We start from the raw sequence: 24,741 nt of genomic DNA on the forward strand, positions 1-24,741 counted from the left end.
ATATATCACATATACTATGGATGTTGAATACAAAACGGCTCTACTATTTTCGAAGTCCCGTCAAAAATGCAAATGGGGCTTATTTAACGTTTGTACCAAAAATAGAAATTTCTCAACAAGGAAAAAATTTCGTCTTTTTTCGTAGAAAATACAAAGTACAGAGATCATCGAGGCGATCTATTCCATTTTATTTTACTCGCACTCGATGAATACTAGTTATATTTCCCCTTAGAAAATGCATGATGTATTCTTTGGACAAAATCCGTAGCTGGAACTTTTGAATTACGTACAAATCTCTTGTTTAATTCTTTTATTGATTCGTAATAGTTTCCACATATGGTTGATAGCTTTATCATTTGATTTATGTATATATATATATATATATATATATATATATATATATATATATATATATATATATATATATATATATATATATATATATATATATATATATATATATATATATATATATATATATATATATATATATATATATATATATATATTTAGAGGCGAATGTAGCCACGCCGGCTCAAAGTCTCTATAAAAATACACAATATATATATATATATATATATATATATATATATATATATATATATATATATATATATATATATATATATATATATATATATATATATATATATATATATATCTATATATATATATATATATATATATATATATATATATATATATATATATATAATGCTTACTGGGAAACATGGCAGTTAGGCTTCCTTTTCTATTACATCGTATCTTTCTTCCAGAAACAAAAATTTTTAGGTTCGTTTTCAGATTTTGACACAACACGAAATAACTTATTCTTATTTTAATTTATTTTTTAGAATTCCAACGTCGTGATCATTCATTTTTAAATTACATGAAATAATTTGAAATTAGTATATGTAGCACGACTGAACGAGTATAATCATGAACTTACGATGATAGCTGTCTGTTCTAACTAGCAAAAGTGTGCTGTTTTTAGTAACTGTACAAATTTACAATGATAGACTGTCCACTGTCAACTTAATGGAAAAAATGTACTCGTTTTGAGAAAAAGTTCTTTTTGAATGTTTTACAACATCCCTCTAAATAAAGAAAATTGGATTTTAAAAACGTTCCTCATAACACCGGTTGCTTTTAATAAACATTTTGCTATAAAGAGTTTGTTTTCATTGAAATCCAAAGCTATCTAAATTAATTAGAAAATATAATACAGTAAGTGAAAAAAGCTAATAACAGGCTTCTTCATTAAGTTATACGTGGTTAATGGAAGTAATTCGATGTTTTCTACTTGGACATTTTTTTGTAGCAGGATGGTTTTTCACTATGTTAAGTAAAACAATGAAAATTTTACTGTTATACTTTTCATTCTCAATCAAGTCGACTTTATGCCTTATTTGTTTACATCGAGAACTGATGCTGGTATGTAGCTAGCTTCCAAGGCAGTTATAGGAAGTACTTAACTTCTAGAATCATTACTTTCACTAAAACTTTCACTCGAATCGTGCCGACTAACAGATGGCTTTGGTTTGTATTCGGTGATAACTACGGTTACCGAATTAACAGTTACTTCACGCGTCTGGCCGCTTGAGCGATCAATATTTTTTAACCGAGCTGGATGCTTTGATCGTTTGTTTTTGATGCGTAAACTTTTTGCGTTACCAGGAGATTTCACATTCGGTACGGCTTGTCCACAACCTGACGCCCCAGGAAAGGCCTGCGTGGCCGCTTGCTGTGCTGCTAGAGCCGAATTAAGCCGGGGCTTTCGCGTTGAAGTTCCTGGAACGGAGTAAACTGAAATTAATTATAATGCATCCTCACTCTGTTCGTTTCCATTTATCGCACAACACAAATGGTTGAAGAAATGGGCAACATTTGCATGGCAAGGAATTGAATTGTTAGCTAGCTAAAAAGCTAAACTAATGGAAAGTAAGTACAAATGGCCACCGCTACAATCATTTGTGAATATTGATATTCTGCTATCCGAGAGTACCTTTTCTTACGTCGCACATTAAACACTTGAAAGCTTCAGCTGTATTGCGAAAGGTGCAGACGCTGCAGTCCCAAAAATTTTCCTCTACCACTTTCGATTGACGTTTTGCGCGACGGACGGGAGATTTACTTTTATCCATTGCTCTAGTGCTAGGCACCGTTTTACATCACCAATGATGTTACAGTGATCTACGCGTAGAGTTAGGTTCCTGTTGTTTAAAACTATCGCTTCTAGCGAATTCAGAGCCTTTGGCGGTCTATTATGGTGCTATACCTGTTTACATATTTGTTGGGAGACTATTTCGTCTTTCCAAACATCACATCCTAACTCTATCTACGCAGACAAGATTAATTAAGAAAAAACTAACAAAAACAATTCACACGACTCAATATTGTTCTGAATATCGTTTTTCGCAACAAATAGTTTTTGTAATGTAAGACAGTTTGCTCTTGGATATTTGACAAGAATGTCACAATTGGCACAGTGCGTTTAGCGAACTAGTTTTGACATACACAGCATTTTGACAACATGGCATTTGACGCTGCGATGCAAGACTGACAGACGTTAATCCATCCCAAGGCTTTTATAGACACAAGATGGTAAAAACTCGATTTTTGCGATCGTAATGTGTTCAATAAATCAAACCAAATTGATTTGGATTCGAATTCGTTAATAAAAATGTATTGCATTCTTTTATTGAAAAAACATAATCTGAATGGATTCTATTGTCTAAAAGCTATTGAAAAACTAAACAAAGAAACATGATAGCACATTTTTTATTTCGGTGGAGGTTTAACCGAAATTAATGTTTTATTTAAATGTTGTGATGTTTTCTATAAATTATTAGTTTTCTAAAAGTAATCATGCAGTTGTTATGAGTTATTTTTCCATTAATTACATGTTTTCGTGAAACGTTATGTCATTGCTTTGAGTGTGTAGTTGAAATGGGACGAATCACGATGTTGCGTTCTGCTTCAATCTCTGTTGAATCCTATGGTCATTGGCTTTTATATTAACAAACGTGAAACAATTTGAGATATTGTTTACCTTTTTTTATTTTGTTGGAGTAAGTTCATGTTAGAGAGTTATTTCAGAGTTAGATAAAGTATGTTCGAAGATCGCAGGCGGGTGGGCTTGATCACGACGGGTATCTGAGGATAAACTCCGAAGTGAATGTTTCATGCAATCGATTTTATATTTTGAGCCGCTCTCGAGTGATTGCCGTTTTTTAAACATAGACTTAGGCTCCTTAAAAGATACCAGGGATTATTTTTAGCGTGACAAAATCTGGTACGAGCCTAAATAGCATAGGGCATTTGGCCTAGAGTTGCCAGTCTGGTAAAAACCGTATTTTATCGAGTATAGTGCGCATACGAGTGTAGTGCGCACCTAAATTTTGCAAACAATTTTTGGAAAAATAATTTTTTGAAAAAAATCTATTTTATCTTTCAACATGCTATTTCAGCCATTAAATTATTTTCTGTACAAAATAATTCAGCTATTCTCACTATACTCGTTTCGGTTTGCAAACTTGAGCTAAGATGCTTTCCACATAATATTGTCAAGAGAAGAGATTCCGCTCTAGTCTTGAAGTTAGTAACGGATGAAACAGCTCAATGCATCTCTTAGTGTATTACCAAAATGTGTTCAGCCTCAAATCTGGTCAGCCTAGAACAGCAAAAAATCTCTGGGCGGAAAGCCTCTGGGTGCGCGTGAAAGCATCTCATCAAGATATAATAATCGGCGCTATCTACGTGCCTCCGGATCGCTGAAATGATCTGGCAACAATTAACGCCTTTTGCTCCGAGCTTCGCCAAGTAAGAGAGAGAGAGATCGTCTCTCGTTCCGTTTGTCATGGGTGACTTCAATCAACCTAACCTACGCTGGACTCGTACTCCTGGCCCGTTTCCTACTCTGGACTTTGCCAGCTCACGGTTTTCTTCTGTCTGCACTATGCTGTTCGACGAATTGTAGTTCTCCGGATTGACGCAGCTAAACTCGTTTGTAAATGGGCACGGCACCCTGTTGGACCTAGTTTTATAGACCTAGAGTTTATAAACGGTATACTGCTACCCTCGAAGTTGGATTCAGAAAAAATCCCAAATCATTTTGGAAGAATATCAAAAATAAACGAGGAGCAGACAGTGGGGGTAAAGGTGATGGATTACTTCCTCTATGAGTATTAATGGCACTGTTGTCTCTGGTGACCATGAGATTTGCGATGCATTCGCAGCTCATTTTGCTTCTCTGTTTTCAAAAGGTAACTTGGACCAACACAGGCTTGTCCTTACCGGTGTTTCCTGAAGAGCAGGTTTGCTCGGCTATCGACGATTTGCAACTTTCCTATGCGTTTGGGCCTGACTATATTCCCAGCGCTATAATCATAAACTACAAGGAAGCTCTGATTCCAGTCTTCACGTCGCTATTCAACAAATCCTTGGAGTTGGAATGTTTCCCCAGCCGGTGGAAATCGTCTTGGATGTTTCCGGTATTCAAGAATGAGGACCAAAGCTTATGTTCAAACTACCGCGGAATCTCCATGCTGTGCTCCTGTAGCAAACTCTTGGTTGCGAGATACTTTATGCATGGTTTGAAGCATTCATTAAGTTTTGACCAACATGGTTTCATGCTAAACCGCTCAATCGAGACTAATTTAGTAAGCTTTTTGAGCCACTGCTACGCCTACTTGGACAAAGTCATGCAGGTTGACGACTTGACCATTTACACCGACTTTCATTCGGCTTTCGACTCGGTCAACCACGCTCCACTCCTAGCCAAGATGACTAAATATGTAGTAAACGTAGAGCTGGTGTGGTTTCTCTAGAGCTTTCTGATTGATAGACGCATTTTGGTCAATATCGGTGATGTCTTCTTGTCTCCATTCTCGAACGCATCTGGCGTGCCGCTGGGCAGCATACTGTGTCCTCTCTTATTTGATTCCTGGCTGTTGGGAGCGTAGTCTAATGTGCCACTCACGAGTGACCTTGTTGACGTGGGCACTTAGACAGGCACCCGGGAGTGACTCGGGCTCTTCTGCCGGGACCGTCGACGAGGACGGATGTTTTAAAACATAGATATTAAGTTGTGCGTACTAAATGTATAATAAAATGTAACGTTCTTAGAATACAAAAGTGGCGACGAGAAAAATACAAATCTACGTGAAATATTATAGTTGAAAGTAACCATAGTAATTGTTATAATATTAAAAAAAGAGTCACACCTCAGATACACGATGCTGAACCCAGATGACCTCAACGATGAACAGCAGCCATCGCGAAGCAGCCATGAAAGCCACCGGCAAGGCAGTGTCCCTGAGCCTAACACCGCTTGGATACACGAAATGTTCAAGCAGCAACAGTGCATCCTACACCAACAGCAGGAAGCATTTTTGAAGCAGCAAGAAAGTTTTCTAACGCGTATGATGTCGTCCATGAATATGCGTGAATCGACCGGACCGGAATTCCTGATTGACTCGTTGGCGAATCATGTGACGGAATTTCGTTATGATCCGGAGGAGAACGTTACGTTTGCTGCATGGTACAGGCGTTTTGAGGGGCTTTTTGAAAAAGATGCTGCAAAATTGCCGGATGATGCCAAGGTGCGATTGTTATTGCGTAAACTTGGTGTGGCGGAACATGAGCGATACAACAACTATATACTGCCCAAAAATCCAGGTGATTTTGGTTTCGCGGAAACCATAGTGAAGTTGCGGGCACTGTTTGGTTCAAAGGAGTCGGACGTCAGCAAAAGATACAAGTGTTTTCAGTTGCAAAAAACACGCACAGAGGACTATGTTACGTTTTCATGCCGGATAAATAAGGCTACGCTAGAGGCGGAACTAGCCGGGCTCAGCGAGGAAACAATGAAGTGTTTGATCTTTGTGTGTGGTCTGAAAGACGAAGAAGATGCCGATGTGCGTATGAAACTGCTGAGCCGTATGGAAGAAAAAAAGGATGTTACGCTTGCGCAACTATCAGAGTTGGGTGAAAAGTTGGCGAATCTTAAGAAAGATACAACTTTGCTCGCGGGAGAAAGGAAAGTCCAGTTGATTGGCGAAGAAAAGTGTCGAAGCCCGAAGGGAAGGTGGCAAATTAATAAGAAGCCACACCAACGTCCCGAGAAAAGTAGACTGGCATGCTTTTTATGTGGAGAAGACCACTGGGCTAGGTACTGCACTTATAAGAGCCATAAGTGTCACAAGTGTTTTAAGTTTGGACACAAAGAAGGGTTTTGCAATGCAGCGTCTCGGTGGACAAGCAAAACTAGGCGAAACCGCAATGTAAGAATCGTGACGGTCAACGCAGTTAAGAGCGGACGTGGATGCGTCAATGTTGCAATTAATGGAATCCCAGTGGAAATGATGCTTGATACAGGCGCTGATATAACCATCATTTCACAGAGATTGTGGCAACATATTGGGAAACCAACATTAACTCCTTCAAAGATAAAGGCGAGAACTGCATCTGGTGATCTTTTGCGCTTGATAGGCGAGTTTGTAGGTTCCATGATCGTAGCGGAACAGTGCAAGAGTTGCATAATTCGTGTGGCTACGGAGGATTTGGCACTTTTTGGAAAAGATTCCATGGACGCGTTTAATTTGTGGAACGTGCCCCTGACATCAGTATGCAATCGCGTAGGTTTAGTTGAACCATGCAGCATAAAATTGCAGAAGGAGTTCCCGAACCTATTTTCCGGCAAACTAGGTTGCTGCAGGAAGGCGAAAATTCAGTTGAAGCTGAAAGAGGGCGCAACGCCTGTTTTTCGACCAAAGCGGCCCGTGGCCTACGCAATGTTTCAAGCAGTGAACGATGAGCTTGAACGGCTGGAAAAAGATGGTATAATTTCCAAAGTGGATTATTCGGATTGGGCTGCGCCAATTGTAGTTGTGCGTAAGGCAAACGGGAAGATAAGAGTATGCGGAGATTACTCTACGGGGTTGAATGATAGGTTGCTGCCTCATCAATACCCGCTTCCTCTTCCCCAGGATATTTTTGCAAGTTTGGTGACTTGTACAATTTTCAGCCAGATTGATCTATCTGATGCATTTCTTCAGGTAGAAGTCGAGGAATCTTGTCGACCGATGCTTAGTGTAACTACTCATCGAGGATTGTACGTTTACAACAGATTACCTCCAGGAGTGAAAACGGCCCCGGGAGCTTTTCAGCAGCTGATGGATGTTATGCTAGCAGGTCTAGATGGCGTTGCTGTTTATTTGTGTTATGTAGAAAAATATTTTATAGCGCCCACGCATTGACAGCCGCTCAGCTAGGACATGCAAATGTCATATGCGTGATGCGGCGTGAGTGACCGAGGGCACTGACCGCCGGATCAGGATGGGCGCGTAGACAGGCTAGGGAACCGACAGTCAGAGAGAGCCAAGCGTTGGGTGAGCTGCGTGCGTTGCGGGACACCATATCACAGATACAACATAGTTCTTTTACGTTTTGTGTCTTATAAGCATTCGTTTGATTCTACTTTACGTTCTACGTTGATTCCACATAAAATAAACGATAGTAGACACAACAGTGGCGACGAGGATATGTTCGTGATAAAAGTATGATTATTACAAATTAGCTGTGCTGAACACGTGTAAAAGAACGCCACTTCCCGCCATCGCGTTTCATTCGTTTTTCGTGTTCATCGTTGTCACAGCGTATCGGGTTCGCGTCCGCGTCCGTGTGTTTCGTGTGAAAATTCCGTTTCCGAGAAAAAGGCGCAGGATGAGCAACCCAGGAGGAAATCCATCACCGGATGAACAGCGACGCATATCAGAAGTATTTAATTCAGCAGCTGTTTTTCCTCAGCAGCAACCGTCACACAGCCTGCATCACCCGCCATCGCAAAATGCTGCCCAAGCGTCATCATCGGCATCAGCATTTTCAGCAGCATCGGCGGAAGGAAGCATAATTTTGGAAATGCTGCAACTCATGCGGCAACAATTGGCACAGCAGCAGACATTTATGGCCCAATTTGCGCAGCAAAACCCACAACCAGCAACGCAAGTGCCACAGCCGATTCCCGCGCAGAATAACACCACCGAACAGCGTGTAGAATGGCTAGCAAGCAGTATCACCGAGTTTCGGTTCGAGCCCGAGTCAGGCTTTACATTTGAAATGTGGTATTCGCGATATGAGGACCGTTTTACCAGCGAAGGTTCCCGGCTAGACGACATAACCAAAAGCAGGCTGCTTTTGCGCAAATTAGGACCGACTGAGCATCAAAGATTTTCTAACTTCATTCTGCCAACTTTACCGCGAGATTTGTCGTTCGAGCAGACAGTGGAAAAGTTGAAGCTAATCTTTGGGAAAGTCGAGTCGTTATTGAATAAGCGTTATAAGTGCTTACAAACGAAAAAAGTAGTCGGAGAAGATATTTTGGAATACGCTTCAAAAGTAAATCGAGCTTGCGAGAATTTTCAACTGGCCGGAATGACCGAAGATCAATTCAAATGCCTTGTATTCGTATGTGGCATGAAGGAAGAAGCAGATGCAGAGTTACGAACAAGAGCATTGGCCGCCATTGAAAAAGCAAGGGCGTCAAACCTCGAACAGCTTGCAGCAGAATGCCAGTATATAGCAAGCATAAAACAGGACACCACCTTGCTTGCCGCTAGGGACGAAAAAGTCTTAGCAATACAAAAGAGTCACCATCAGCGGTCAGCATCTCGATCGAACCAGCAGCAACATCAGGGCCATCGGCAAGAGCATCATCAGCATCGGCAAGATCATCGATATCTAAGCAGAAGGGACAAACCGTCAAATCCGTGTTGGTTATGCGGAGCACTGCATTGGGTGAGAGAGTGTGCCTACAAATCGCACAAGTGTCGTGATTGCGGTCGAACTGGTCATCGGGAGGGCCACTGTAATAGACCCAATCGACGAAAGCATCTGCCAAGATTTAGAGGGAAACCACAAGCCGACTTGCGTGTCGTCACAGTGAACGTGTGTAGTGTTCGTGGGCGCCGCAGGTATGTAAACCTAACTATAAATGGAACTCCCGCAGAATTTCAGTTAGACACAGGTTCCGATATTACAATCATCAACCGTCAATTATGGCAGCGTATCGGGAAACCGCCTTTGATTCAGCCTGCAGTTCGAGCTAAAACAGCAACAGGGGAAGGTCTGCAGATGTATGGAGAGTTTCAAGCCAACATCACGATCGCAAACATAAGTAGGGCGGCTACAATTCGAGTAGTAGCGGTGGATGTTTTATTGCTCGGAGCGGACTTAATCGAACTGTTCAACCTCGGATCGATTCCAATGGACAATTTCTGCAACACTGTTTGTAGTGAGGCGGCTATACCCAGCAGTATACGACAGCAGTTTCCGGCAGTTTTTCGCAAAACGGGGCTATGCACAAAGGCTCGAGTAAAGCTCCAGTTAAAACAAGATTGTCGACCAGTTTTCAGGCCCAAGAGACCGGTAGCATATGCGATGCAAGAAACCGTGGACAAGGAGCTAGAGCGTTTAGAAAAAGCAGGCGTTATAACACCGACAGATTATTCAGAATGGGCAGCTCCAATAGTGGTAGTTCGCAAGGCAAATGGTAACATTCGCATTTGTGGCGATTACTCCACAGGATTAAATTCGGCTCTGAAATCGCACGAACATCCATTACCAGTACCAGAAGACATATTTGCAAAATTAGCCCATTGCGAATATTTCAGCAAAATTGATCTTTCTGACGCTTTTCTGCAAGTAGAAATTGAGGAAGAATATCGGCCACTACTCACCATCAACACTCATCGTGGGTTGTATTTATACAACAGGCTGCCGCCTGGAGTAAAAATAGCGCCAGCAGCATTTCAACAGATCATGGACGCTATGTTGGCCGGGTTAAACGGAGCTTGTGGGTACATGGATGATGTGGTTGTTGGAGGCAGAACGAGCAAAGAGCACGATGATAATTTGTCCAAGCTGTTTCAGCGATTACAGGATTATGGGTTCACGATTCGAGCGGAAAAATGCGCGTTCAAGACAAAAAGCATTGAATATTTGGGCTATATCGTCGATCGGTATGGTTTAAAACCAAACCCAACAAAGATAGATGCAATCCTTAATCTGCCTGCGCCAACTGATGTGAGCGGTGTTCGCTCATTTTTAGGCGCGATTAACTATTATGGAAAATTCGTCCCAAGAATGCGCGACCTGCGTTATCCGCTAGATAACCTGTTGAAAAGCGACGGCAAATTCACCTGGAACCAGCAATGCGAAAAGGCTTTTCGTACATTCAAACAAATTCTATCATCAAACCTGCTTCTTACGCACTACGATCCGGCAGCTGACATCATTGTCGCAGCGGATGCCTCATCAGTGGGGCTTGGAGCAACGATAAGCCACAAGTTTCCGGACGGAGCAGTGAAAGTAGTTCAGCATGCATCACGAGCATTGTCAACAGCCGAGCAGAACTACAGTCAGATAGATCGTGAAGGGTTAGCTATCGTATTTGCCGTCACAAAATTTCACAAAATGTTATACGGCCGACACTTCCACCTGCAAACCGATCACCGGCCCCTGCTTCGTATTTTCGGATCGAAGAAGGGCATTCCAGTTTACACGGCCAACCGTCTGCAGAGATTCGCCTTAATGCTACAGTTGTATGATTTTACAATAGAGTACGTCCCAACCGGCGCGTTTGGAAACGCAGACGTCTTGTCCCGACTAATCAAAAACCACGCTAAGCCGGAAGCAGAATACATTATCGCTACCTTGAGTTTGGAAGATGACTTAAGGTTCGTAGCAGTTCAAGCCATTAATTCATTTCCTCTGACTTTTGTAGATGTACAGAAAGCCACAGGGGAAGACACACTGTTACAGAAACTAATCCATTATATAACGGACGGATGGCCGCAGAACGCATCCTTCGGGTCAGAGCTGGCAAGATTCCATCATCGGAAGGAAGCTTTGTCTACGGTGGACGGCTGCATTTTGTTCGGGGAGAGGATTATAATCCCTGAAATGCTTCGTGCCAGATGTTTGGCGCAACTTCATCAAGGGCATCCAGGCATTCAACGGATGAAGGCGTTAGCCAGGAGCTACGTTTACTGGCCATCCTTGGATAATGACGTTCAGGACGTTGTTTCAACCTGTTTAGCCTGTGCCGCCGCAGCTAAGTCCCCACCACACTCTGCTCCAGCACCGTGGCCTAGTGTTAGTACGCCTTGGCAACGAGTGCATATCGACTATGCAGGACCCTTAAACGGAGAGTATTTCTTGGTAGTAGTCGATGCGTTTTCAAAGTGGCCCGAAATCATCAGAACGTCCAACACCACGGCAGTAACAACCATTGCGATATTAAGGTCAATTTTTGCGCGCTTTGGTGTGCCTGTAACCATGATCAGCGATAATGGCACGCAGTTTGTTAGCTCAGAATTCAAAGAGTTTTGTTTAAAGAACGGCATAAAACATGTTACAACAGCACCTTTCCACCCACAGTCAAATGGCCAAGCAGAGCGCTTTGTAGATACGTTCAAAAGGGCAATCAGGAAGATAACATTCAATGGCCTTGCAATACAGGAGGCTTTAGACATTTTTCTGCAAACATATCGCTCCACACCAAACGCTCAATTAGAAAACAACAGTACACCAGCGAAAGTTATGTTTGGAAGGCAAATACGTACATGTTTAGAATTACTACATCCCATGCCAACACCTTGTTCAGAAAGCCAGCAAGGAGCAAGAAGGTTTCAAAACGGTGCTCCAGTGTACGCCAAAGTGTTTAAGCGTAATGGTTGGGAATGGGTACCGGGTACTGTTATCGGAAGTTTAGGAAGAGTAATGTACAGGGTAAGGACAGAAGAACGGACGATGCGATCACACATCAATCAGCTACGCAAAAGAGTGGATAGTAATGAGAGATTTATACATGACGCTAATCCAAGGGTTGCATTGGATTTGCTCATGGACATGTGGAAGCTGCCTATAACATCTACCACTCAGTTGCCCGATCTATGCAGTCCAATACCAGCAGCAAATCCGTCAACAGCGAACATCCCCATACACCGAAACTCCACGGTATTATCGCCACGCCGCTCTTCTAGGCCTAGAAGAGTCCCGCGTAGGTTTGAGGCATACCACCTCAATTAAAAGGGGGAGATGTTATGTAGAAAAATATTTTATAGCGCCCACGCATTGACAGCCGCTCAGCTAGGACATGCAAATGTCATATGCGTGATGCGGCGTGAGTGACCGAGGGCACTGACCGCCGGATCAGGATGGGCGCGTAGACAGGCTAGGGAACCGACAGTCAGAGAGAGCCAAGCGTTGGGTGAGCTGCGTGCGTTGCGGGACACCATATCACAGATACAACATAGTTCTTTTACGTTTTGTGTCTTATAAGCATTCGTTTGATTCTACTTTACGTTCTACGTTGATTCCACATAAAATAAACGATAGTAGACACAACAATTTGGATGACATTGTGGTTGGAGGACCAAATGAGGAAGCCCATATGAAAAATCTTAGAGCTGTGCTTAGAAGAATTGAAGACTATGGCTTCACCATTCAATTGGATAAATGCTCGTTTCAAAAGAAACAGATAAAGTACTTGGGCCATTTGTTGGATTCGAAGGGACTTCGACCTGATCCTGCTAGGATTGATGCAATTCTTAAATTGCAAGTTCCAACCGATGTTACAGGAGTGAGATCATTCCTTGGAGCAGTGAATTATTACGGAAAATTTGTAAGGAACATCAGCAAGCTACGTCATCCATTGGATAATCTTCTTCGTGAAGGAGCTACTTTTACCTGGACAAAGCAATGTCAGGATGCTTTTGATCAATTTAAAGTGATACTTTCCTCAGACTTACTATTAACACACTACGATCCGCGCCAGAAGATAATAGTGGCGGCGGATGCCTCTTCCTTTGCACTAGGAGCGACTATTAGCCACAAGTTTAGAGACGGGTCGATCAAAGTTGTGCAACATGCATCACGTACGTTAACCAGAACAGAACAAAAGTATAGTCAACCAGACCGAGAAGGATTAGCTATTATCTTTGCAGTAACCAAATTTCACAAACTAATATACGGAAGACATTTTCTCCTACAAACAGATTATAAACCACTGTTACGAATTTTTGGATCAAAAACTGGTATACCGGTGTATACAGCCAATCGTCTACAGCGTTATGCTTTAACGTTGCTTCTATACGATTTTGAATTGGAATTCGTGCCTACACATAAATTTGGTAATGCCGATGTACTTTCGAGACTAATAGCTAAGCATGAAAAACCTGAAGATGACTACGTGATCGCAAGCATAGAAATGGAGGAAGACATACAATCAGTTGTGAACAGTGTGAGTAAAGTCTTACCGTTAAAGTTCACTGATGTTGAACGAGAGATACAAAATGATGCTCAATTGCGGAAAGTGTACGACTTTACTAAAAATGGATGGCCGCAAGCAGCAGTTAAAGATCAAAGTTTGAACAAGTTTTACAATAGGCGTGAGTCCTTGTCAACGGTTGGGGGATGTCTCCTTTTTGGGGAAAGATTAATAATTCCATCGTCGCAGCGATGTATGTGCTTGAATCAGCTACACTTAGGCCACCCGGGAATTGAGAGAATGAAAGCTTTGGCTCGAAGCTATGTCTATTGGCCTGGCTTAGATTCAGATATTGAGAGCCTGGTCAAATGTTGCCAACAATGTGCATTGGCAGCAAAGTCTCCTGCGTCCAGCTTACCAATAACATGGCCAAAAACGAATGTACCGTGGCAGCGGGTGCATGTGGACTACGCAGGCCCTATTGATGGTGAATACTTTGTTTTAGTAATTGACTCTTTTTCAAAATGGCCGGAAATCATTTCAACAAGAACAATCTCAGCAATAGCCACCATTCGCATTCTTCGAAATTTGTTTGCACGTTTTGGAATGCCAACTGTTTTGGTGACCGATAATGGAACACAATTTACTAGTGCAGATTTTGCAGAGTTCTGCAACATAAACGGCATTGAACACATCTGCACAGCACCTTTCCATCCTCAGTCGAACGGACAAGCAGAAAGGTTCGTCGATACTTTTAAAAGAGCCTTAAAAAAGATTAAGGAAGGGGGAAGCACCGTAGCAGAGGCAATAGATACGTTTCTACTTACATACAGGAGTACACCGAGCAAGTTGTTGGATCACAAATCACCTGCCGAGGTAATGTTCAATCGGAAGATTCGTACATGTTTGGAGCTTTTACGATCACAACCAGATTTAGATACTATGGTAGAAAGCACTAGGATGAATTTGAGGAATTTTAAAGTCAACGACTTAGTATATGTAAAGCAATATCGTCGTAATAGTTGGAATTGGGTCCCAGGTGTGATAAGCGGACACATCGGAAGAATTATGTATGAAGTAACTATTGAGCGGGGTAGGAAGCTTCGTTCTCACATTAATCAGTTGCGGACACGAGTTCATGGAAGCATCGCCAGTAAAGTTGCTGCTAAACTAGATTTTACTTCAAAGAGGTCACTGCCTCTAAATCTGTTGTTGGATACATGGAACATGGTTGAAGAATCCCATAATCCAGACGCAAACCTAAATACTGGTCAACAACATGAAGTGATAGATGATGCCAAAGATTGTATGTTGTCATCGTCCCCATCTCCATCGTGTGCACTGTGTCCGTCGTCTTCACCGTTACCGTCCTTATCATCACCGCCCTCATCGTCTTCGTCGTCTACGCTACTGTCCCCTGAAACGTTCTTGTCGCCGACCTCACCAGGGTTTGAAACGGCCGACAGTGCAACGCCCTCGCCGTTACAACCTCTACGACGATCTTCGCGGGTTCGAAGACCGCCTCAGTGGATGGCACCGTACCAGCAATATTAAACAAGGAGGGATGTTGGGAGCGTAGTCTAATGTGCCACTCACGAGTGACCTTGTTGACGTGGGCACTTAGACAGGCACCCGGGAGTGACTCGGGCTCTTCTGCCGGGACCGTCGACGAGGACGGATGTTTTAAAACATAGATATTAAGTTGTGCGTACTAAATGTATAATAAAATGTAACGTTCTTAGAATACAAAACTGGCGCATTGAAGTTGCAATCGAATGTGCAAGGACTCGATGACTGCCAGAGTTTGTAACAGTGTCTTGACCGATAATGCCCTTTTTAGTGTTGACATTAGAAAAAAGTCTTATGTCAAGTTTAACTACTCTCTGTCAGGGTCCTCAATTCCTCGTGCTGTCCAAGTTAGAGATCTCGGTGTTTTACTTGACCAGAAATTAGTTTTGACGAACCACTTTGATTATATTGTCTCAAAAGCTCTTCGTTCTTTAGTCTTCATTTTAAGAGTCTCCAAAGAGCTCTCAAACAACCCATTCACTGTTAAAAGCCTGTACTGCACTCTCGTGAGACCTATTTTAGAATTTTCTAGTGTTGTCTGGTCTCCCATTCACCAACAGACATCAACACATCAACAGACTTGAGCTTATTCAAAAACGTTTGACAAAAATTATGTATAACCGAATGACTTGGGCTAGCAGGCTCAACGAGGCCAACTATAAAACGAGGTGCCTTTTTTTGGCATGGAGTCGCTTGAGCACAGACAAAGAATGGCCAAATTTATGTTTTTGTTTAATTTATTGAACGGCAACATCGATGCTCCTTCCATTTTAACTAAGATTAATCTCACGGTTCCTAGCAGATCGCTGAAACCCAGACAGTTGCTGGCGGTTGACTTCCGGCGTAGAGAGTACGGCACCATTGACCCTATGGTTCAAATGGCTAGGGACTTTAATAAGATGTGTCATGTGATCGACATCAACTATTCAACGTTCAGTGTCAAAATGCGTCTACGTGCACTTTATGGCTTGTAATTTATATGCCTATTTATTTGCGCCTGTTTAGTTTACGTCATGTTTGTTGTGTGTGGTTTTTTGTTAAGTCTAGTTTGCTTGTTCTGTCTTGTAGACGACTCAAGCCAGAAGACTTAATACTAATCTTATAAATAAAAATGAATGTTAGTATATATATATATATATATATATATATATATATATATATATATATATATATATATATATATATATATATATATATATATATATATATATATATATATATATATATATGTGTGAAAAGGTGATAGTGTCACCTTTAGGCTATAAAGGCAGCGATCGCGGGTAAGAGCAGTCAGTCGTTGTCAACCTCCAGAAAAATAAACATCGAGCGAAGACCGAATAGATTCAATCTGTGTGTTTTTTTCCCTCCGACTGTACTCTTCCTTACATTTGGTGTCAGAAGTGGGATGGCGAATTTCCCAGAAACGATTGTGTACCGAGTAGAGTCTTGTGTGTTATAGGCGCTGTGTGCGGTATCGGCGCTGTGTGCGCGTGATAGAGCTGTGTGCGGTATCGGTGCTGTGTGCGCTTGGTAGAGCTGTGTGCGTGTGGTGTTATCGGCGCTGTGTGCGCGTGATAGAGCTGTGTGCGGTATCGGTGCTGTGCGCGCTTGGTAGAGCTGTGTGCGTGTGGTGTTATCGGCGCTGTGTGCGCGTGGTTTAGCCGTATGTAATTATGCGCTGATCGCGCAGAATTGTCGTGAGCTGCGTTAGCGGGGTGAAACCGTTTGTGGTGTTATTGCTGTGTGCTAAGCAGTCAAAAGTGACAATGGAAAAATTAGTGGAAGAATTTACGCGCACAGGATTAGTGCGAAAGTGCGAAGACGCTGGATTGGCCGTAACGGGCACCAAGGAGGATTTGGCGGCGCGCTTGATCGAGGCGCAAGCTAACGGACAGTTCGACAACGATGTTACAGGTGTGACTGGTTTTCACGATGCGGAGGCTTCTATGTCTGAAGTTGAGCCGAAATCCGCACCAAATAGAGCTGAAATCATGCAACCTTACTCGTTTCGTGATGTGGAGGATTCGATCGAAGCATATGGCGAGGACGTAAATCGCGATATCAAAGCTTGGTTCCATGAATTCGAGGGAGTTGCTACCATGGCAAGGTGGACTGATGAACAAAAGTTCATTATGACGCGTAGGAAAATGGTCGGAGTAGCCCGAAGTTTTATACTGACTCTAAAAGATGTTGCGTCATATGCTGCCCTGCGAGCGGCATTGATTAAAGAGTTTGGGCCTATCATCCGCGCGAGCGATGTACATCGGCGGCTCGTTACGCGGCATAAGAAGCAAAGCGAATCCGCATTAGAATATGTGTACGAAATGCAGCGAATAGCAAGCAATGCCGAGATTGACGAAAGCAGCCTCGTGGAGTACATTGCGGATGGCATAACAGCTGAGGCTAGAACAAGAGCGACGCTATAAAGCGCAAAAACGATCACGGAACTTAAAGAAGAATTATTGTTCCTCGAACGAGCAGAAAAGAAAAATATAGTTAAAAGGAGTGGAGGACAAAAGGAACGCACGAATATAGGTGGCGTGCGCAAGTGTTACAGTTGTGGTAAAATTGGACACGAAGCCCGAGATTGCTTTAAACAAATAAAGTGTTTTGAATGTGGTAGCTTTGGGCACCGTTCTCAGGATTGCTCAAAGGAATCCCGATCATTAGTTGATGGTCGCGCTACGGGTTCCAACACACGAGAAGGAACACGCGGAAAATGCTTCGATAGTGGTTTCCCGGACCATGAGGCGAAAACGTGTAGTAACGCGTCGCGCATGAAGTGTTATGGGTGCGGTGCATTTGGGCACAAGGCAAGCGAGTGCACAAAAAGGCTTGTGGCAAGAGTTCCTTCGAATTTAGTCGTAGACGCAGAGGAACCAACGGTAAATATGTCAATCAGCAATTGTGCGTTACATACTCTGTTTGACTCCGGGTGTTCCTTTAATCTGATCACCGACACAGCTTTTCGCCGAATCGGAGCACCACCTGTAAAGAACATCGCTATTGAACTGCACGGCTTCGGAGGAAAGCGTACCCGTGCCGAGGGTAGGACTTCTATGGATGTGTCGATAAATGACCACACCTATCAGGCAGTGCCGTTTTTTATTGTGCCGGACGGTACAATGAAGTACGAATGCATTGTGGGTAGAGAATCCCTGGTATTGTTCGACGCGGTGGTAACAAAGTATGGTGTAAGGCTAACACCTCGGCATGTGGAGAAAAAACAAAACAACGTGGAGGATACGCTGCTCGCGGATGTGTTCCAAGTGGAAAGTGATCAACTAATAACAGTTTCGGAGAAGTATCGCAACGCGATCGAGACAATGATACGCGAGTTCAACCAAAACAGGGTCAGTGGTTTTCAACAAGAAACGTGTCCAGTTAAGTTGGAGATAATACCTGACGAGCAAATAATGCCTTTCCGACATCCACCAAGCCGGTTGTCATTTTCGGAATCCAAAGCAGTGGATGATCAGGTAGACGAATGGTTGAAGAAAGGCATTGTTAGGCCATCTACATCAGAATATGCTAGCCGTGTTGTGGTGGTTAAGAAGAAAGACGGAACCAACCGAGTTTGCATCGATTATCGGAAACTTAATTCCATGATTTTGAAAGACGGATTCCCTATACCGGTTATCGACGAAGTAGTACAAAAACTTCAAAAGGCGCAATGGTTCTCGGTTATGGACATGGAAAACGGTTTTTTTCATGTCCCCGTGAAGGAAACGAGTAAGAAGTATACGGCGTTCGCGACGAAACGTGGTTTGTACGAATTCAACCGAGCACCTTTCGGGCTGTGTAATTCACCGGCGGTCTTTATTCGTTACGTGAACTATGTCTTTCGTGATATGATTGCAAACAACGTGCTAGATTTGTATATGGATGATATGGTCATCCACGGTTCAACGCCAGTAGAGTGTTTATCGAAAACGGAATCAGTGTTAAAAACAGCTGCAGAATACGGCCTAGCGATAAAGTGGAAAAAGTGCCAATTCATGCAACGGGAAGTAAACTTCTTAGGGCATAGAGTGAAGAATGGAACAATATCACCAGGAACGGAAAAAATAAGTGCAGTGAAAAATTTTAAAGTCCCGCAAAATGTGAAGGCAGTACAGGCTTTCCTTGGGCTGACTGGATTTTTCAGAAAGTTTGTGCCGGATTACTCGAAAATAGCTAAACCGTTAACGGATCTCTTAAAGAAGGATGTGCCTTTTGTGATGAATGCGTGTGCGTTGAAAGCTTTTCAACAATTAAAAAAAGAACTAGCGAAAGAACCTGTGCTAATGTTGTTCAACCCGGAAGCAAAAACAGAACTCCACACTGACGCTTCCAAAGTAGGTTTTGGTGCAGCGTTGATGCAATGGGTTGAAGGAAAATTGCATCCGGTATACTATTGGAGCAAAAAGACAAGTGAATCAGAGGCCAACAAGCATAGCTACATACTCGAAGCAAAAGCAGTGTATTTTGCAATTAAGAAGTTTAGGCAGTACCTTTTGGGCCTTCCGTTTAAACTGGTGACAGATTGTGCCGCTTTTAAAAGTACGTTAAAGAAAACTGAAGTGCCACAAGAAGTGTTGCCGTGGGTCATGTTCCTGCAAGACTTTGTTTTCGAGACAGAACACAGATCGGGCAAAAGAATACAGCACGTTGACTGTTTGAGTCGCTACCCAGAGGAAGTGATGATTGTGTCGAGTGAGTTAAAGGCACGGATTCGAAAAAATCAGCAACAGGACGAGATGATCAGGGCCATTAGTGAAATTCTGGCAGATAGGCCATATGGATCGTACAAAAGTAAAGGTGGTTTGTTGTACAACGTTGTAGATGGGAACGATCTGTTAGTGATCCCACGAAACATGCGGAAGCAGATCGTCGATGACGCTCATAATGAGGGCCACTATGGTGTGCAGCGTACTATCCATGGCATAAAACAAAAGTATTGGATCCCGCATCTAGAGATTTTGGTGAAGCGTCATATCGCCAACTGCGTAAAGTGTATTTTACACAACAAAAAGCTAGGACGGCAAGAAGGCTTTTTGAGTCCGAACGATAAAGGAGATGCACCCCTACACACCCTCCACCTAGATCATTTGGGACCCATAGATGCGACGTCTAAACAATACAGATATATTCTGACTATGGTAGACGGTTTTTCGAAATTTGTTTGGCTTTATCCCACCAGAACGACGAATACCGAAGAAGTTCTTCAGAAACTACAGAACTGGTCTTCCATATTTGGGTTGCCGTCACGTGTGGTTACATATAGAGGAACAGCATTTACGGCGAAGGCGTTCGAAGAGTTTATTCGGAGTCACGCGATTGATCACATTGTTACGACAACGGGTGTACCTCGTGGAAACGGGCAGGCGGAGCGGATCAATCGAACGGTGTTATCGATCTTGAGCAAATTGGTGATGGAGGATGGTACAATGGTACAAAGGCGTCGGCCGGGTCCAACGTGCGATTAACGGGCATTATAATTCATCTACGGGAAGATCGCCGTTTGAGCTCATGTTCGGTATTAGGATGAAATATTTGTCGGACGATTCGTTGAAAGATATGCTGGAGCGGGAATGGTATGAAGAATATGAGCGCGATAGGCAAGAAATAAGAAATGATGCAAAGAAAGCGATCGAGCAGGCACAGACAGCGTATAAAGAGCACTTCGATAAGAAAAGAAAATCGGAGTATGGTTATCAGGTCGGGGATTTAGTAGCGATAAAAAGAACGCAGTTTATTAGCGGGAAAAAGCTGGCTAATGAATTTTTAGGCCTATACCGAATAACAAAGGTAAACCGAAATGGACGGTACAAAGTAGAAAGGGCAGCCGACTTTGAAGGGCCTCGCGTTACGGCTACCAGCGAGGATAACATAAAACTGTGGGCCTATGCGACGGTAGAATCGGAATATGAGGAAGAATAGCTAGTGTTTTAAAAAAAAGGGGGAAAAGAAGATCTTAAGCTAAATTTCAGACTTCAAGGATCGAAGTTCGTCAGGAAAGGCCGAATGTGAAAAGGTGATAGTGTCACCCGTAGGCTATAAAGGCAGCGATCGCGGGTAAGAGCAGTCAGTCGTCAACCTCCAGAAAAATAAACATCGAGCGAAGACCGAATAGATTCAATCTGTGTGTTTTTTCCCTCCGACTGTACTCTTCCTTACACATATATATATATATATATATATATATATATATATATATATATATATATATATATATATATATATATATATATATATATATATATATATATATATATATATATATATATATATATATATATATATATGTATATGTATATATATATATATATATATATATATATATATATATATATATATATATATATATATATATATATATATATATATATATATATATATATATATATATATATATGCCTATGCGCGCGCTTCAATGGGGTTTCCACAGAACCGATTTGCACCAAACTTGGTACATAGGTGCATGATGGTCTCGGATTTATGTATTTGATTTTTTTTATTTTTTTAGAGCCCTCCAAAAGGGGGGCTCCCATACAACCCCAATTCGCGACTATTCATTTAAAAAAACAAATGATGCACGATTTGGCTGAAATTTGATGTTTAAACGTTTCATTACTAAAAACTAATACTCGCAAAATTTGAGCCATCTCAATGGGGAACAAAGGGGGGCTCCCATACAAACCTCCTCTTCAAAAAATGAATATTATCCGCTTAAAAGTATAGATGACGCCCGATTTGGCTGAAATTTGGTACATAGATGTTTCATTACTTAAAACTAATACTGGCAAAATTTCAATGAAGGGCCTCCTGAATGAAGAACAAAGGAGGTCTCCCATACAACCCCCCCCCCCCCAAAATGAATATTATTCGCTTAAATCTGTAAATGATGTCCAATTTTTCTGAAATTTGGCAAACATATTTCTTTTTACATTCCGCAAAATCCACCCCCGTGAGATAAAAAGGGGGGCTCCCATACAAACTCTCCAAAAAACAAATCTATAATAATTACTAAACAATACAAAAATCACCGGTTTGACGAAAATTCGGGATGCATGTATCTTTTTCAATTTTATAAAAGAATCCAAATCATTAGATACTCCAGTGGGGAACAAATGGGGGCTCCCATACAACCTCCTATCAAAGAAGGCAATATTATTCACCTCAAAATAAAAAACACGGACCTAGTCGAAATTTACCACAAATGCATCTATTTATATTTTGCAAAAGAACCAAAAGTTTCGGCAGCCCCGACCAAGAAAAAAGGAAGGGCTTCTATACAACCACAAAAAAGGGGGCAAAAATGCAACACAAAAACACAACCACAAAAAAGGGGGGCAAAATACAAATGAAGACCGAAATATTCGCAATTCGACAAACATGTTTCTTTTAACTTTTCGAGCAGAAACTAAAGCTTCAGTTACCCCGAAAAAAAAAACGGGCATCTTCTATACCATTCGCTGCCCTTATTACGAAATAATATGTAGGTTTGTTATTGGCTATACAAAATTCAAACGATGACCAATTTGTCTGAACATGTTTTTATTATTCTGTTTGTAAAAAGCCTAACACTCCTGCCCCCTCAGAGGATAAAAGAGTAGGGGGTCTTCTATACATTCCCTTTCACAGTAATTGAAAATCGTTGAATACAAATGACATTGATTTAACCTAAATATTGCGTATGCATTTCTTAAAATTCTCTATACAATATGTGATGAAGTATAAGTTTCCCGGTTTGGTATATCTTTTCATCATAAAATATCACTGTGAAGTACATATGTCGTCGAAATCAACTAAAATTTTATCACTTAATACAAAGACTTTCAAAACTCCAGTTCTACAAGCGGATAACCCTCTCCCTCTAACAAACACAGAAAAGTTATTGAAAAATACATATGGTTTCCAATTCGATTGAAACACGGTAAAAATGCTTCTTCCTATGCATAGTGCGACGAAAATTCATTTACGCCAGTGCGAAACAAAGAGAGGTTTCCAAAGAACCTCCTGTCGGTATCACAAAGAAAATAAATTGGGTAATAGCAATATAGCTTGGTCCGGATGATTTTAGGTGAGGATGATTCTTTTTACACAAAATTAAAAAAAAAGAGCTCCCATACGAGCTCTTCCTATTAGAGTTTTGGAAAATATGGTCAAGCATAGCAATCATGTCCGATTTAAATGAAATGAGGCAAATTCCTTAAAATGTCCGTATTTACTGGAAAATTAGAATGGTGACGTTGCACTCTCCCGGGTGGAAGCAAATTGGTGGGGGGCATACAATACCTATTCGGAAAATTTGAATAAAACATGCCCAAAATAACAAATATCGTCTAATTTAACAACAACTTTTCATGTACGCCTTAACACAGTCTATGCAACAAGTAGCAAAATATCATATTCTCCAATGTATAAACAGCGGTATGCAACCCTTATTTAGTGGAATGTTCAAAAATCGCTCATCGATACAAATGTTTTTTTTTTATTCTTTCTAACGAGTAACTTTTACATTATGGACGGGAAAGGAATTTCCGTTTTTCCAGAATAAAAGAAATTCACAAAAATGTAAAGACGTCAACAAACAGTTCAGTTTCCTGCAACTTTTCTCTCTTTTACCATTTATTTAGACACTAAACTGCAATAAGAAACTCAACTCTTCTTCACTCCACGCATGTCAAAAATTAAAAGTGTAAAATATTTTTCAACATATTATTGTACATAACGCTATGCCCTTATTCAATAAGATTCAATTTTAAATTGTGTTGAGTAGCGTTGGAATTGTGGTTGGTGTAATAAATTTAAATATGGATTTCAGAGCGTAATGATTATGAACTCGGAATGGCGTTTTGAAAGGGAACAGCAATACAGATAAAATATAAAAAAATGGAAAATTGTTTCCAGACAGCATCAGTGACGACACAAGAATAAGAGATAGAATAGTAGAAAGAATTTGAACGTCATACATGCTCAGGATGGAACAACATGCTACTTTTCCTCATTGCTATGTAAATAAATTGATATGACGCATCCAAGAAAAATGGTAGTGATAAAGAAAGCATTTTCGAAAGAGTTAAAGCGGAAAACACTAGGCATAAAAAATAGGTTTTACTAAATTCATGACGTGAAAGATGCGAAAAATTAGGGAGAAAATTTTTGGTAAGAACGGGTTGATCATACGAAGCGAAGATTATGGAGAGAAATGGTAGCTGTGAAACAAAAAGAGAAGAAAGGATTTGATATAAAATCCTTTCCTTGATAGCTAAGATGGTTTAAACGGTAGATTTGTTAAAAAAGAAGTGCAGGACAGTTTGAAAAAGCAAGTTATAGCCAATTGGATAAGATGTGTCAAGATCAACAGAGAAAGATGAATTAAATGAAATAGAAAACCTTGAAAGACGAAGCTAGGAATCACGTAAAAACAATGTATACAACTAAATGAGAAAAAAGGATATACATACCAAAAATTGAACTTCACCAGTATACGTAAAAATGATCCTTTATGTTTCCTAAAACTACGTCGATCCGGATGAAATCGGGTTTATCAGCTAGTAAATAAATAAATAGGAAACAATATTCCATCCCTGCCGGTTCCTATACCGGCAGGAACCATCCCTGCCCTTGAAAACAATACCTGCGTTCAGCGACGAGATCCCTTTTGTTTACATTTACGATTCAAACACGGTTGTTTTGAATAAATATTTATGCCTTGATTGAAAAATATCTATTACTTCCTGGTGCGAATTTATCCACTTAGCTTCTCGCAGTTCATCCAAGATCATTCGCAGTTCGTCTGATCTTTTCTTCTTTTTCTTCTTCTTTCGAAACGTAGAGGCTACTGCTATCATATTCGTAGATTAACTATTTCTTTATAAGTTCGACTATCTGGAGTCACAAGCTTTTCAGTGAGT

General features: G+C 41.3%; 2 protein-coding genes across 2 annotated transcripts; one reads left to right on the forward strand and one right to left on the reverse strand.

Moving 5' to 3' along the window:
- Positions 1 to 1,276: 1,276 nt before the first annotated feature.
- On the reverse strand, positions 1,277 to 2,144 carry LOC128729460 (YY1-associated factor 2). The gene is made up of 2 exons (XM_053823047.1): positions 2,006 to 2,144; positions 1,277 to 1,791 (listed from the first exon to the last, which is right to left on the reverse strand). Exons 1-2 carry the CDS (start codon positions 2,142 to 2,144, stop codon positions 1,472 to 1,474), a joined length of 459 nt encoding a protein of 152 aa, XP_053679022.1. The 3' UTR covers positions 1,277 to 1,471.
- A 3,093-nt stretch (positions 2,145 to 5,237) lies between these two features.
- Positions 5,238 to 7,011, forward strand: LOC128729456 (uncharacterized). Its single transcript, XM_053823042.1, has 2 exons — positions 5,238 to 6,088; positions 6,990 to 7,011. Exons 1-2 carry the CDS (start codon positions 5,238 to 5,240, stop codon positions 7,009 to 7,011), a joined length of 873 nt encoding a protein of 290 aa, XP_053679017.1.
- The last annotated feature ends 17,730 nt before the right edge of the window (positions 7,012 to 24,741 follow it).

This window comes from Anopheles nili, assembly GCF_943737925.1.
Source record: "Anopheles nili chromosome X unlocalized genomic scaffold, idAnoNiliSN_F5_01 X_unloc_14, whole genome shotgun sequence".
In the NCBI taxonomy this organism is placed as follows: domain Eukaryota; kingdom Metazoa; phylum Arthropoda; class Insecta; order Diptera; family Culicidae; genus Anopheles; species Anopheles nili.

Bases quoted from the DNA above. Each gene is read 5' to 3' on its own strand.
- LOC128729456 (XM_053823042.1), top strand. From the start codon at position 5,238: ATGCTGAACCCAGATGACCTCAACGATGAACAGCAGCCATCGCGAAGC. The intron at 6,089-6,989 runs GTGGCAAATTAA...CCTCTTCCCCAG, and splicing joins TGTCGAAGCCCGAAGGGAAG to GATATTTTTGCAAGTTTGGT.
- LOC128729460 (XM_053823047.1), bottom strand. From the start codon at position 2,144: ATGGATAAAAGTAAATCTCCCGTCCGTCGCGCAAAACGTCAATCGAAA. The intron at 1,792-2,005 runs GTACTCTCGGAT...ACTCCGTTCCAG, and splicing joins AATGTGCGACGTAAGAAAAG to GAACTTCAACGCGAAAGCCC.